This window comes from Lithobates pipiens, unplaced genomic scaffold, assembly GCF_037356315.1.
Source record: "Lithobates pipiens isolate NorthernLeopardFrog02 unplaced genomic scaffold, aLitPip1_a1.2 Scaffold_3, whole genome shotgun sequence".
NCBI lineage: Eukaryota > Metazoa > Chordata > Amphibia > Anura > Ranidae > Lithobates > Lithobates pipiens.
In genome coordinates this window covers 269,150,821-269,166,017 of record NW_027507790.1, presented here as the reverse complement: position 1 = coordinate 269,166,017, position 15,197 = coordinate 269,150,821, and the positions used below count along the sequence as shown (strand labels likewise).

Below are 15,197 nucleotides of genomic sequence, written 5' to 3'. Positions count from 1 at the left end.
TGATACATTTTCAGATATTGGCACCACAGCTTGTAGACTCTCTAACTTTCACAAAGACCAAATAATATCCACCAATTTGTACTTAATTTTACCAAAGATATGTAGTAGTATAAATTTTGGCAGAAATTTATGAAGAAAAATTACTAATCTGCTAAATTTTATAACAGAAACAAAGAAAAATTCATTTTTTTACAGAATTTTCGGTCTTTTTTCTTTTATAGCACAAAAAATAAAAAACCGAGAGGTGATTAAATACCACCAAAAGAAAGCTCCATTTGTGTGGGGAAAAAAAGGACAAAAAATTCATATGGTTACAGTGTTGCATGACTGAGTAATTGTCATTCAAAATGTGAGAGCACCAAAAGCTGAAAATTGGTCTGGTTATTAAGGGTGTTTAAGTGCCCAGTTGTCAAGTGGTTAAATAACGCAATGCCATATCACAAAAAATGGCCTGGTCATGAAGGGGGGGGGTAAATCTTTCAGGGGTCAAGTGGATAAGTGGTGGTCCCTATCACTGGCGTGTTGCTATGTGAGCGGGAGCTGTTGGCGATGGTGCCAGAGGGTGCAAGTGAGCGTGCTCCCAGCACAGAACAGCGGTGGCAGCTTTGTACATACATGTGTTTTGCACGTTGTTAAAGCCCACCGCCATGCTGCCACGTATATAGCGTACAGTCGATGGCGACGCGTCAACATTGCATAGAAGGAGGAAGTTGAGTAAGATTTTTCAGCAAGTAGGTAAGCAGCAATTTTGATATACCGTATATACTCGAGTATAAGCCGAGATTTTCAGCCCCTTTTTTGAGGCTGAAAGTGCCCCCCTCGGCTTATACTCGAGTCACCGTCGTCTGTCTACCCGATCAGCGTGTCGAGCAGACAGACGGCGGCCATTCCACAATTCAAAAGCCGCGCCTCCCTGTCTGTGATAGGCGGAACACTCAATTTCCCAGCAGTCAGTGGTCCGCCTATCACGGACATCCGCTCATCCTCGTACTATGGACGAGGATGAGAGGATGTCCGTGATAGGCGGAACACTGACTGCTGGGAAATTGAGTGTTCCGCCTATCACAGACGGAGGCGCGGCTTTTGAACAGTGGAATGGCCGCCGTCTGTCACAGACAAGAAGAGGTGCGGCGATCCTGGCATGTTTTTACATGCAGATCGACACAGGCTGCAGAAGGACAAAGGCACAGGACACAGGGATGGACGGACACACAGGGATGGGCAGGCATGTCTCACCCTCGGCTTATACACGAGTCAATACGTTTTCCCATTTTGTTTGTGGTAAATTAGGGGCCTCGGCTTATATTCGGATCGACCTATACTCGAGTATATACGGTAGTTAAAGTTCTATGCTGTGTGAATGGCAACGTGTAACAAATAGAAATTGGTTCTCCCAATGTGGCTGGCATTCTATTAGTATTATATAGCTGAAAGGATAAGAGTGTCATATGATTTTTATGGGACCAGAAAGCCAATAAAATGGTCCCCTGTACTAATTCTGCTGTGTATTACACAAATCTGTGTCTAAAAACTTGCTGATGCAATGCAGAGTAATGTGAAGTCTTATGTAATTCAGTGAAATCTTCATGAGGATAGTTGCATTGTGTACAAAGTGCAAATTCCCCTGCACTGTTCTCTCACTCAAACCTGAACTCCGGGGGGATATAAAGGACACACATTATTGCGGCTTCTCCTAATCATTGATACTTCCTTAACCAGTTTCTGTCTGGACCAATTCTGACATTCCTCTCCTACATATAAAAATCAGCATTTTAACCACACATCATACATTCTGTATTTATTGGCGTATAACACTCACTCTTTCACCATGTAAATCGGGTGCAAATAGTGTGTGCGTGTTATACGCCAATACTTCAATTTTTAGCTGCCTCAGAGGGGACAGGGAGGGGGGCAGGACGAGCGCCGTCAGATTACATACAGTGACAATCTCCCGTTTACTTGGTGGCCTCTGCGAAAATCCAGAAAGTGGATAAGAGAAACAGGAACCCACCGCTCCAGGTCAGTCCACCAAAAGATTGCTCATTCTCCAGGGGTCCCAGTTGCAGGCTGATTGCACAAACAAAGTAGATGAAGGGTGAACAAACTCTGGACAGCCGCACTCCGGATCAGATGAAAAGTAAAAAATGCCTTTATTTCATCAAAATAAAAAAACCTCACATCACACAAATAACAGCAGCAAGAGGGAAAAAGTATAAAACAAAATTGCTGACACGTTTCACGCTAAAACTAGCGCTTACTCATAGCTATGAGTAAGCGCTAGTTTTAGCGTGAAACCTGTAATAGGAAGTCCCGTCTCCTGGGCCACCACTGGACCACTGTTCTGTCTATCATAGGAGATTCTCACTGTATGTGATCTGTCCGCACTCGTCCCGCCCCCCTCCTTGTCCTCCTGTAGGCTGCAGATGCGCATCAATCAGGCTGCACTGATGGCAATGGTGAGGCTGCTGCATTGAAGGCACTTGTGAGGCTGCAGATGGGCATTGATCAGGCTCATTGATGGCACTTGTGAGGCTGCAGATGGGCATTAATCAGGCTGCATTAATGGCAATGGTGAGGCTGCATTGATGCCACTTGTGAGGCTGCAGATGGGCATTGATCAGGGTCATTGATGGCACTTGTGAGGCTACAGATGAGCACTGACCCTTATTTTGCTTCAAAGTTCCTTATTTAAAATTTGAGTTCCCCCCCCCCCCCCCCCCCCCCCTAAAACTTCCCTCTGAAAATGTGCTTGTTATACGCAGATAAATACGGTAGGTTTTGTTTAAAAAAACACACTTTAATGAATTTTAGCAACAAACACACAATATAATACCCAATTGTTTGGTAAAATATAGAGGATGATATTACGCCGAGTAATTAGATACCAAACATGACACACTTTAAATTTGTGTACGCCCGTGCAATGGTGCCAAACTACGGTACCTAAAAAATCTCCATAGGCGACGCTTTGTAAGTCTTTACATGTTACTAGTTTAAAGGTATGCAGGAGGTCTGGTGCTACAACTATTCCTCACGCTCTGATGTTCACGGCGATACCTCACGTGTGGTGTGATCACCGTTTTACATATTCATGCAGGACCAATGTGCACGTTTCACATTTGTGCGTGAGCATGGGGCAATGGGAGCGCTTTAAATTTTATTTATTTTACACTGTCCCTTTTTACTGTTTTTTGATCACTTTTACTGCCATCACAAGGAATGGACGGCATCCCCTGTGATAGCATAGGCCATGACAGCTCCGCTTTATGGAGAGATGTGGGGTTTATTGGACCCCAGACCTCTCTTCTGGCCTCCAAAGCATGTGATCGGAGTTCAGTTTTATCCAATGCTTTCACAGGCCGTTAACCGCTTGTTTACATCAGACCAATACTGGCAGTGACAAAATCCCCCGTTGGTTCCGGTTTCTGACGTCACGCGGGAACAACATCAGTTCCTCTCGCTGTGTCCCAGGAAGCGGATGGATGCCAATGGTCACATCCTTACTGGGATCCCTGATGGGACGGGAGAGCCCAATAAAACCGGGGGGTGGGGGGGGGGGGACTGAGAGATCATCCTTCCCATCCAAAGATGGACAGGTACGTGAGAAATGTCAAACATGGCCCAGATGGCAAGTGGTTAAAGGGGCATGTTGGGGACAGCCTGACATGGAGAGGAAAGTGCTAAATTATACTGGATGTCATCCAGCCAGAAAATGAGGCTCCATCTGAGTGCAGTTTCTAAACCACTACTGCTTTGCCCAGTTATCTTAACCAACCGTTTGAGCTACTAGAGCAAAGAGCTGATCTATGACCCTGATCTCCAAGCTTTTTCTCCTTCATTGTCCAATGCTGGGGGCAGGTTGGTAAAAAAGTTGTGCTTCCTAATTGAAGTATAGAAAACTGAGTTCATCCACCGGTCTACGCTATATGGCAGAGGTGTCCATATCATCAGACTTTATGTATAAATTTTTTTTTTTTTTTTTTTTTAACATTGTCCAAGCATGATACTAGAGAGATTTCCTCTATAATACCTAAGTCCAGCCAAAAGGTTTCATATTTTGTATAGCGTGGTATGGAGCTAGAAAGATTTTATCTCACTTATAGGATGTCAGACAAGACATGAACTGAGGGGAAATCTCTCCATTGGGGGCACAAGCAATCAATCCAAATCAGTTCTTCTATTAGGGAGGGATGAGTTAGAACAGTGATGAGGAACCTTGGTACCCCTCAGATGTTTTGGAACTACAGTCCCCATGATGGTCAACTACACTACAGAGTGGATGAGCATCATGGGAAATGTAGTTCCAAAACATCTGGGTTGCCAAGGTTCTCCATCAGTGAGTTTAGAACATCCGTCAGATTTTTATTACCGGTCTTGTGTTTTCAGGTGGAGGCGGAGAGGAGGAAGAGAGCCATGGTGCTAGAATCTGAAGGGACCAGGGAGGCCGCCATTAATGTGGCTGAGGGTGAGAAACAATCTCAGATCCTGGCATCTGAGGCTGAGAAAGCTGAACAAATCAACAGAGCAGCAGGTGAGTCTCAGCAGTGTTCTCTATGAGATGAGGTCAGCCCAGGATGTCCCCTTTTTCAATTTTCAGCTCAATGCCAGCTACTCTGGTCAATGATTGTGCTTACCGATCGTTAAAGCCTCATTCCGCTTTTTCTCTTTTTAAAGTCCCATGTGTAAGTGGAGTGCTGTCCAGGAGTACTGAAAACCCAGGTCAGAGGGATTACAAACACGCTTAGTGGGTGGGTGCATGACAACCTGGGCACACACAAAGTGGATCGAATGATGGTGGACCTTATTCAAACCAGAACAGCATAGGGCATGAGGGACACACGGGGATTGGCACACATGGGGCCAGACACACAGAGGGGGTTTGGTGTATGTTTTATAGGACGCACAGAGGAGGTTTGGTGTACGTTGTGTAGGTCACACAGAAGTATTGGTGTATGTTGTGTAGGGGACACGATGGTTTGGGGTAGGTTTTGTGGGACACACAGAGAAGGTTTGGTGTAGGTTGTATAAGACAAGAAGAGAGGGTTTGGTGTAGGTTGTGTGGGACTAGGGATGGGCTCGGGCATGTTGGCACACTCCACGTGCAGAGCCCGCCAGGAAGTCGGCACGGCGCTGCACTAATCACAGGCAGAGAGACATTTCCCGATCTCTGCAACCGCACATCGGGAAAATGCCTCACTGCCTGTGATTAGTGCAGCGCCCTGCTGACTTCCTGGTGGGCTCTGCACATGGAGTGTGCGAACACGCCCGAGCTCATCCCTATGTGGGACACACAGAGAAGGTTTGGTGTAGGTTGTGTAGGACACGTAGAGAAGGTTTGGTGTAGGTTGTGTAGGACACGCAGAGGTGGTTTGGTGTAGGCTGTGTAGGACACGCAGAGGTGGTTTGGTGTAGGCTGTGTAGGACACGCAGAGGTGGTTTGGCGTAGGCTGTGTAGGACACGCAGAGGTGGTTTGGTGTAGGCTGTGTAGGACACGCAGAGGTGGTTTGGTGTAGGCTGTGTAGGACACGCAGAGGTGGTTTGGTGTAGGCTGTGTAGGACACGCAGAGGTGGTTTGGTGTAGGCTGTGTAGGACACGCAGAGGTGGTTTGGTGTAGGCTGTGTAGGACACGCAGAGGTGGTTTGGCGTAGGCTGTGTAGGACAGGCAGAGGTGGTTTGGCGTAGGCTGTGTAGGACAGGCAGAGGTGGTTTGGTGTAGGCTGTGTAGGACAGGCAGAGGTGGTTTGGCGTAGGCTGTGTAGGACACGCAGAGGTGGTTTGGCGTAGGCTGTGTAGGACACGCAGAGGTGGTTTGGCGTAGGCTGTGTAGGACACGCAGAGGTGGTTTGGCGTAGGCTGTGTAGGACACGCAGAGGTGGTTTGGAGTAGGCTGTGTAGGACACGCAGAGGTGGTTTGGCGTAGGCTGTGTAGGACACGCAGAGGTGGTTTGGCGTAGGCTGTGTAGGACAGGCAGAGGTGGTTTGGCGTAGGCTGTGTAGGACAGGCAGAGGTGGTTTGGCGTAGGCTGTGTAGGACAGGCAGAGGTGGTTTGGCGTAGGCTGTGTAGGACAGGCAGAGGTGGTTTGGCGTAGGCTGTGTAGGACAGGCAGAGGTGGTTTGGCGTAGGCTGTGTAGGACAGGCAGAGGTGGTTTGGCGTAGGCTGTGTAGGACACGCAGAGGTGGTTTGGCGTAGGCTGTGTAGGACACGCAGAGGTGGTTTGGCGTAGGCTGTGTAGGACAGGCAGAGGTGGTTTGGCGTAGGCTGTGTAGGACACGCAGAGGTGGTTTGGCGTAGGCTGTGTAGGACACGCAGAGGTGGTTTGGCGTAGGCTGTGTAGGACACGCAGAGGTGGTTTGGCGTAGGCTGTGTAGGACACGCAGAGGTGGTTTGGCGTAGGCTGTGTAGGACACGCAGAGGTGGTTTGGCGTAGGCTGTGTAGGACAGGCAGAGGTGGTTTGGCGTAGGCTGTGTAGGACACGCAGAGGTGGTTTGGCGTAGGCTGTGTAGGACACGCAGAGGTGGTTTGGCGTAGGCTGTGTAGGACAGGCAGAGGTGGTTTGGCGTAGGCTGTGTAGGACAGGCAGAGGTGGTTTGGTGTAGGCTGTGTAGGACAGGCAGAGGTGGTTTGGTGTAGGCTGTGTAGGACACGCAGAGGTGGTTTGGTGTAGGCTGTGTAGGACACGCAGAGGTGGTTTGGTGTAGGCTGTGTAGGACACGCAGAGGTGGTTTGGTGTAGGCTGTGTAGGACACGCAGAGGTGGTTTGGTGTAGGCTGTGTAGGACACGCAGAGGTGGTTTGGCGTAGGCTGTGTAGGACAGGCAGAGGTGGTTTGGCGTAGGCTGTGTAGGACAGGCAGAGGTGGTTTGGTGTAGGCTGTGTAGGACAGGCAGAGGTGGTTTGGCGTAGGCTGTGTAGGACACGCAGAGGTGGTTTGGCGTAGGCTGTGTAGGACACGCAGAGGTGGTTTGGCGTAGGCTGTGTAGGACACGCAGAGGTGGTTTGGCGTAGGCTGTGTAGGACACGCAGAGGTGGTTTGGAGTAGGCTGTGTAGGACACGCAGAGGTGGTTTGGCGTAGGCTGTGTAGGACACGCAGAGGTGGTTTGGCGTAGGCTGTGTAGGACAGGCAGAGGTGGTTTGGCGTAGGCTGTGTAGGACAGGCAGAGGTGGTTTGGCGTAGGCTGTGTAGGACAGGCAGAGGTGGTTTGGCGTAGGCTGTGTAGGACAGGCAGAGGTGGTTTGGCGTAGGCTGTGTAGGACAGGCAGAGGTGGTTTGGCGTAGGCTGTGTAGGACAGGCAGAGGTGGTTTGGCGTAGGCTGTGTAGGACACGCAGAGGTGGTTTGGCGTAGGCTGTGTAGGACACGCAGAGGTGGTTTGGCGTAGGCTGTGTAGGACAGGCAGAGGTGGTTTGGCGTAGGCTGTGTAGGACACGCAGAGGTGGTTTGGCGTAGGCTGTGTAGGACACGCAGAGGTGGTTTGGCGTAGGCTGTGTAGGACACGCAGAGGTGGTTTGGCGTAGGCTGTGTAGGACACGCAGAGGTGGTTTGGCGTAGGCTGTGTAGGACACGCAGAGGTGGTTTGGCGTAGGCTGTGTAGGACACGCAGAGGTGGTTTGGCGTAGGCTGTGTAGGACACGCAGAGGTGGTTTGGCGTAGGCTGTGTAGGACACGCAGAGGTGGTTTGGCGTAGGCTGTGTAGGACACGCAGAGGTGGTTTGGCGTAAACAGGCCCAGATCCTGGCATCCAAGGCTGAGAAAGCTGACCAAATCAACAAAGTGGCAGGTGAGTCTCAGCAGTGTTCTCTATGAGATCCGCCCAGGATGTCTCCTTTGTTATTTAAAGCTCATTGCCAGCTACTCTAGTCATATGATGATTGTGCTTACTGATAGTTACAGACTCACTCAACTTTTTCTCTTTTTAAAGTTCTACATAATCATGTGTAAGTGGAGTGCTGTCCAGGACGTCTACATACACGCTTAGTGGGTGGGTGCATGACAACTTGGGCAGACAGAAAGTGGGTCGAAAGATGGTGGACCTTATTCATACTAGAAGAACATAGGTCGCGAGGGACATGCTGAAAGGGATTATCGTACATGGGATGGGGCCGGACACAGAGAAGGTTTGGTGTAGGACACACAGGGAAGGTTTGGGGTAGGTTTGGTGTAGGACGCACAGGGAAGGTTTGGGGTAGGTTTGGTGTAGGACGCACAGGGAAGGTTTGGGGTAGGTTTGGTGTAGGACGCACAGGGAAGGTTTGGGGTAGGTTTGGTGTAGGACGCACAGGGAAGGTTTGGGGTAGGTTTGGTGTAGGACGCACAGGGAAGGTTTGGGGTAGGTTTGGTGTAGGACGCACAGGGAAGGTTTGGGGTAGGTTTGGTGTAGGACGCACAGGGAAGGTTTGGGGTAGGTTTGGTGTAGGACGCACAGGGAAGGTTTGGGGTAGGTTTGGTGTAGGACGCACAGGGAAGGTTTGGGGTAGGACGCACAGGGAAGGTTTGGGGTAGGTTTGGGGTAGGACGCACAGGGAAGGTTTGGGGTAGGCTGTGTAGGACGCAGTGCATATTCGCAGCGCTTTACTTTTACCACATTTTATGTTACAGCCTTATTCCGAAATGGATTAAATATTTTCCTCAAAACTCTACAAACAATACCCCATAATGACAATGTGAAAGAAGTTTGTAATCTTTGCAAATTTATTAAAAGAAAAATTGAAAAATCCCAGAAGTATTCACAGCCTTTGCCGTGACACTCAAAATTGAGCTCAGGTGCCTCCTGTTTCCACTGATCATCCTTCAGATGTTTCTAAAACCTAATTGGAGTCCCCCTGTGGTAAATTCAGTTGGTTGGACGTGATTTGGAAAGGCACACACCTGTCTATAGAAGGTCCCACAGGTAACAGTGCATGTCAGAGCACAAAGCAAGCCATGAAGTCCAGGGAATTGTCTGTAGACCTCAGAGACAGGATTGTATGGAGGCATCGATCTGGGGAAGGGTAAAGAAACATTTCTGCAGCATTGATGGTCCCAATGAGCACAGTGCCCCCCCCCCCCTCTGTTAATGGAAAAAGTTTGGAACCACCAGAGTGAGCCGCCCGACCAAACTGAGCGATCGGGGGTGAAGGGCCTTAGACAGAGAGGTGACCAAGAACCCGATGGTCACTCTGACAGAGCTCCAGCATTTCTCTGTGGATAGAGGAGAACCTTCCAGAAGAACAACCATCTCTGCAGCACTCCACCAATCAGGCCAGTGTGGTAGAGTGGCCAGACGGAAGACACTCCTCAGTAAAAGGCACATGACAGCCCGCCTGCAGTTTGCCAAAAGGCAACTGAAGGACTCTCAGACCATGAGAAACAGAATTTTCTGGTCTGATGAAACAAAGATTGAACTCTTTGGCCTGAATGGCAAGCGTCATGTCTGGAGGAAACCAACCACCGCTCATCGCCTGGCCAATACCATCCCTACAGTGAAGCATGGTGGTGGCAGAATCATGCTGTGGAGATGTTTTTCAGTGTCAGGAACTGGGAGACTTGTCAGGATCGAGGGAAAGATGAATGCAACAATGTACATAGACACCCTTGATTAAAACCTGCTCCAGAGCACTCTGGACCTCAGACTGGGGTGAAGGTTCATCTTCCAACAAGACAACGACCCTAAACACACAGCCAAGATAACAAAGTAGTGGCTACGGTACAGCTCTTTTTTCCTTGAGTCGCCCAGACTTTAACCCAATTGAACATCTCTGGAGAGATCGGAATATGACTGTGCACTGACGCTCCCCATCCAACCTGATGGAGCCTGAGAGGTTCTACAAAGAAAAATTGGAGAAACTAACCATAAATAGGTGTGCCGAGCTTATAGCCTCATACTCAAAGACTTGAGGCTGTAATTGGTGCCAAAGAGCTTCAACAAAGTATTGAGCAAAGGCTACGAATATTTATATACATGTTGTTTTGTTTTGGTTTTTGTTTTTTAATAAAAATTTGCAGATTTCAAACAAACTTCTTTCATGTGTTCATCATGGGGTATTGTTTGTAGAATTTTGAGGAAAATAATTTATTTAATCCATTTTGGAATAAGGCTGTAACATAACAAAATGTGGTAAAAGTAAAGCACTGCGAATATGCAGAGTGTGTGTGTGTGTATGTGTGTGTGTATATATATATATATATATATATAATGTGTGTGTATATATTATAAAAAATATGTACACACACCCTCACAAAAGTGAGTACACCCCTCACATTTGTAAATATTTTATTACATCTTTTCATGTGACAACACTGAAGAAATGACACTTGTCTACAATGTAAAGTAGTGAGTGTACAGCTTGTATAACAGTGTAAATTTGCTGTCCCCTCAAAATAACTCAACACACAGCCATTAATGTCTAAACCGCTGGCAACAGAAGTGAGTACACCCCTAAGTGAAAATGTCCAAATTGGGCAAAACATTTTTGTGTGGCCACCATTATTTTCCAGCACTGCCTTAACCCTCTTGGGCATGTAGGTCAGCAGAGCTTCACAGGTTGCCACTGGAGTCCTCTTCCCCTCCTCCATGATGACATCACAGAGCTGGTGGATGTTGGAGACCTTGCGCTCCTCTACCTTCCATTTGAGGATGCCCCACAGATGATCAATAGGGTTTAGGTCTGGAGACATGCTTGGTCAGGCCACCTTTTACTCTAAGCTTCTTTAGCAAGGCAGTGGTCATCTTGGAGGTTTTGTTTGGGGTTGTTATGTTGGAATACTGCCCTGTAGCCCAGTCTCTGAAGGGAGGGGATCATACTCTGCTTCAGTATGCCACAGTACATGTTGGCATTCATGGTTCCCTCAATGAACTGTAGCTCCCCAGTGCTGGCAGCACTCATGCAGCCCCAACCATGACACTCCCACCACCATGCTTGACTGTAGGCAAGACACACTTGTCTTTGTACTCCTCACCTGGTTAGACATTAATGGCTGTGTGTTGAGTTATTTTGTGGGGACAGCAAATTTACACTGTTATACAAGCTGTACACTCACTACTTTACATTGTAGCGAAGTGTAATTTCCTCAGTGTTGTCACATGAAAAGATAGAGTAAAATATTTACGAAAATGTGAGGGGTGTACTCACTCTTGTGAGATACTGGTGTATATTCTGAGATTGAGATCCTTTTCCATTCAGACTTTGATTTAAAGGGGTACCTGCGTTGACACATGCTGGGATTATTGTAGCGTCTAGCAGAAGGAAATCTTCCAGTGTTGGCTTCCATTGCGGCTCTGAGATTTCATGTGACAGAATACAAAGAGCCAGAAAGCAAGCTGATAGATCTAAAAATGTGTGTCACAATCTACAACGTCATTCAGAGAGACCCCCCGGATTGATTTAATCCTATTAATCTTTTCTCTTTCTTGTGAGCTCTGCTGCCTTCTATCAGTGCTGTGCCCTGTTTTTATAAAGCTTTTGTGTCTTGTACCAACAGGTGAAGCAAATGCCATCCTAGCAAAAGCCAAAGCCCGAGGAGAAGCCATTCGTCTGGTAGCCGACGCTCTCACAAAGCAGGTAACACAATCTCTCACCATAGTGACGACCGTATTCACCAAAATTGTTGAACAGGTTACCCTTCTTAGCCCTTGTACACACGGTCGGACATTCCGACAACATCCGTCAGATTTTGTCTGACGGATTTTGTCCAAAACTTGTGTTGCATACGCACGGTCGGACAAAGTTGTCGGAAAATCCGATCGTTCAGAACCTGACGACGTTATTTCGTTATGATGGGACTACGTTCAGGCTAGTAGCCAATAGCTTTGGTCTAGGAATTTGATCTGAGCATGCGTGGCACTTTGTCCGATCAGAATTCTCTACACACGATCGGAAAAAGTCCGATCAGATCATGTTGTCGGAAAGTTTTATAGCCCAGCTCTAAAACTTTATCGGTCGGATATTCTGACAGAAACAGTCCGATGGAGCCCACACACGGTCGGATTATCCGACAACACGGTCCGATCGGACATTTTCCGTCGGAATGTTGTCCGATCGTGTGTACAAGGGCTTACACTTCTCTAGTGTCTGACTTTATACACGTAGGGGGTTATTTACGAAAGGCAAATCCACTTTGCACTGAAAGTGCACTTGGAAGTGCAGTCGCTCTAAATCTAAGGGGCAGATCTGAAATGAGGGGAAGCTCTGCTGATTTTATCATCCAATTACGTGCAAGCTAAAATGCTGTTTTTTTATTTTCCTCGCATGTCCCTACCAGATCTATAGCAATTGCACTTGAAGTGCAGAGTGTGTTTTTCTTTAGTAAATAACCGCCATTGTGTTCAATAAAGTTTTTGTAAGTGGAAAATCTGGAGCTATTCCAGCTGAAGATCAGAAATTGATTTGTGAGATATTAGCATGCAGCTGTTATTTTGAGTGGGGAAGGGGTGAAAACCCCTTATCCCGGTATTCCAAAAACACAACAGGACATGAGGAGAAATGTCCTCAAAATGGGGGGGGGGGGTGGGGGAGAGGAGAAATCCCTACAATGGATTGGTAGAGCTTCCGGGAGTCTCAGATGTAAGTGCTGCAGGTCAGACAGATGGCCCCAAAGCAGCGGTTGCATCTCGGCACCCTCTCCTTCTGGCCAGTCACAGAACACGCATCCCCAAGCTTGGTTTTGTAAATGGCCAGGAGGAGAGGGAAGCAGAGACAGTAGCATAGTGCTGGGGTCTGTATGAGATCTCTAGAGCTGGTATTTGAGTGGCCTGGAAGTACAGCACAAGATGAATTTCCCTGACATGTAAACAAGCAGATTTTTTCATATGTATTATAAAGCCTGCATGACGGGGGGGGGGGGGAATATAACTAACTGCTTTTACTGCGGTCAGTTTATTGTGCCCGAATTTGGGCTGCGATGCTGTACTTAAAAAAAAAAAAAAAAAAAAATGTATATAAATCGAGCTTTCTTTTGGTGATATTTGATCACCTCTGCATTTTTATTTTTTTTGCTCTAGAAACAATGAACGACCGAAAATTTTGAAAAAAGAAAAAAAATATGTTTTTCTTCTGCTATAAAACACACCCATGAATAAAAATGTATAAAATCGAATTTCTTCATCAATTTTTGGCCAATATGTATTCTGCTCCACATTTTTGGTAAAAAATAAATAAAAAATTCCCAGTAAGCGTATATTTAATTCGCGCAAAAGTTTAGTGTCTACAAACTATGGGACTTTAAATAAAATTTTATTGTTTTTGCTAGTAATGGCGGTGATTAGCGGGTTTTTTTCCATTTGTTTTGTGTTTAGCGGGACTCTGACATTGCGGCGGGCAAATTGGGCACGAAGTGACACTTTTTGCGGACCAGTGACACCAATACAGTGATCAGTGCTAAATAAAAGTGTCGCAGTGTAAGACCCCTTTCACACTGAGGCAGTTTTCAGGCGTTTTAGCTCTATATATAGCACCTGAAAACTGCCTCCCCTTCATTGCAATGGGTGCTTTCACACCTGGGAGGTGCGCTTGCGGGACGTTAGACAGAGTCCTGCAAGCAGCATCTTTGGGGCGGTTTGGAAGCGCTGTGTAGGGCGCTCCCAAAACACCCCTGCCTATTGCAATGAATGGGCAGCACTTCCGAAGCGCTGCAACACAAGAGTATTTAACCCCTTTTTGGGGGGTTAAAAGCGCCCCGCTTATGGCCGAAAAGCGCCGCTTAAACATCGGTAAAGTGCCGCTTTACCGCAAACACACGGGCGGCCCTAGTGTGAAAGGGGTCTAAATGACACTGGCAGGGGAGGTGTTAATACTAGGGGGCGATCAAAGGGTTAAGTGTGTCCCTGGGAGGTGCTTTCTAACTGTGTAGGGGACGGACACACTGGAGGAAAACAGATCTGTTTTGTACACCGCGTGCACAAAATCCACATACAGGTACGTGATTTTGCGCGGCTGGGCCGCCCTGTATATGTGGTGGCCCCTCCGGAAGCAGTTAACCCAGGGATCGGCAACTTATCAAATCGTGATCGACTGACCACCCCCCGGCTCTCCCGATCAGAAGCTGTGACCAAGAGCTGTCAGCGACAGCTCGGTCAGTGTGCTGGGAGCACACAGTGAGCACATTCTCCGCACACAACCCATATATGTGCAGAGGCTGGACATTAAAGCCTACTTCTCTTACCACCACATTGTATGCATTATGTGGTTAATATCTAGATATAGATAATAGTTGTGGTCTGTTGCCCAACTGTTTGCCTTTTGGACGATTATGTTGCAAAACAAATGCCTGATAATGACTATAATACCTCCCCCTTTTTTTTTTTTTTTTCTTCCAGTACGGCGATGCAGCCGCGTCCCTCTCCATAGCGGAGCAGTACGTCACTGCCTTCTCCAAGCTGGCGCAAGAATCCAACACGATCCTCTTGCCCACCAACACTGGTGACATCAGTAGTATGGTCACCCAGGTCAGTGACTCTTCTCTCCACCAAACCTCTCACCACGCTTTTATCTCCTGATGTGCAGCCGTGCCGTAATCCTTCTTCTTCTCTTTTCCTTCTATTCAGGCGATGGGAATTTACAGCACGCTGACCAAAGCCTTACCCCAGAAAGGCCCGGACCCTCCCTTGGTGGTCGCCAACGGGGCAGATGACAAATTTTCAGACACACAAGATTGGAAGCAGAGCTAATCACCCCCTTCATTGCACTTAGGCTGAATCTTCTTCTACAGTTCAGGAACTTTTTTTTATTTTTTTTTTTTTTTTTTTTATTTTGTGATGTATAATATATATATAAATAATTTGAATACAGCAGTTTTGCACTGTCCGGGAAGTGGGAAGTTTTATTTTTTTGTTTTTTTATATAGATTTCTTATTTTCATACCATAATTTGAGGTTGTATTCCGACATCCTCAGTTTGCTGTACAGGTATGATTATTGCAGCGGTTGTTTAAAGAGACCCTGTCGCCAAATAAAAAAAAAAAAATTGCAGATAAAGTTAAGGATTTTAAATGGTTACTTGCAGCGTTTTTTTTTTTTTTTTTTTTTTTTTTTTCTTTTGAGAAATTTTTATATATTTTTTTTTTTTCATTTGCAACGTGCCATTGAGCTTACTAATATATGTGACTACTCCCAGGTAGATTCAAATCCCAATGTCAGCCTCCTGGAGCTCTTCCACCCCCTTCTCTTCTCCTCCCTACATAAACTTTTATTTAGCTACAGGGGAGAGGAGTGAAGGGGA

At 47.0% G+C, this 15,197-nt stretch overlaps 1 protein-coding gene across 1 annotated transcript in view; it reads left to right on the top strand.

The window, feature by feature from the left end:
• The window catches only part of STOML2 (stomatin like 2), a 29,827-nt gene extending 14,853 nt beyond the window's left edge, over positions 1–14,974 (top strand). Inside the window, exons 7-10 of the mRNA XM_077463159.1 lie at positions 4,387–4,531; positions 11,464–11,543; positions 14,297–14,425; positions 14,525–14,974. Of these exons, the coding sequence (XP_077319285.1) occupies positions 4,387–4,531; positions 11,464–11,543; positions 14,297–14,425; positions 14,525–14,647 (477 nt within the window). The 3' untranslated portion in view covers positions 14,648–14,974. The remainder of the gene's footprint in view (positions 1–4,386; positions 4,532–11,463; positions 11,544–14,296; positions 14,426–14,524) is intronic.
• Positions 14,975–15,197: the final 223 nt, after the last annotated feature.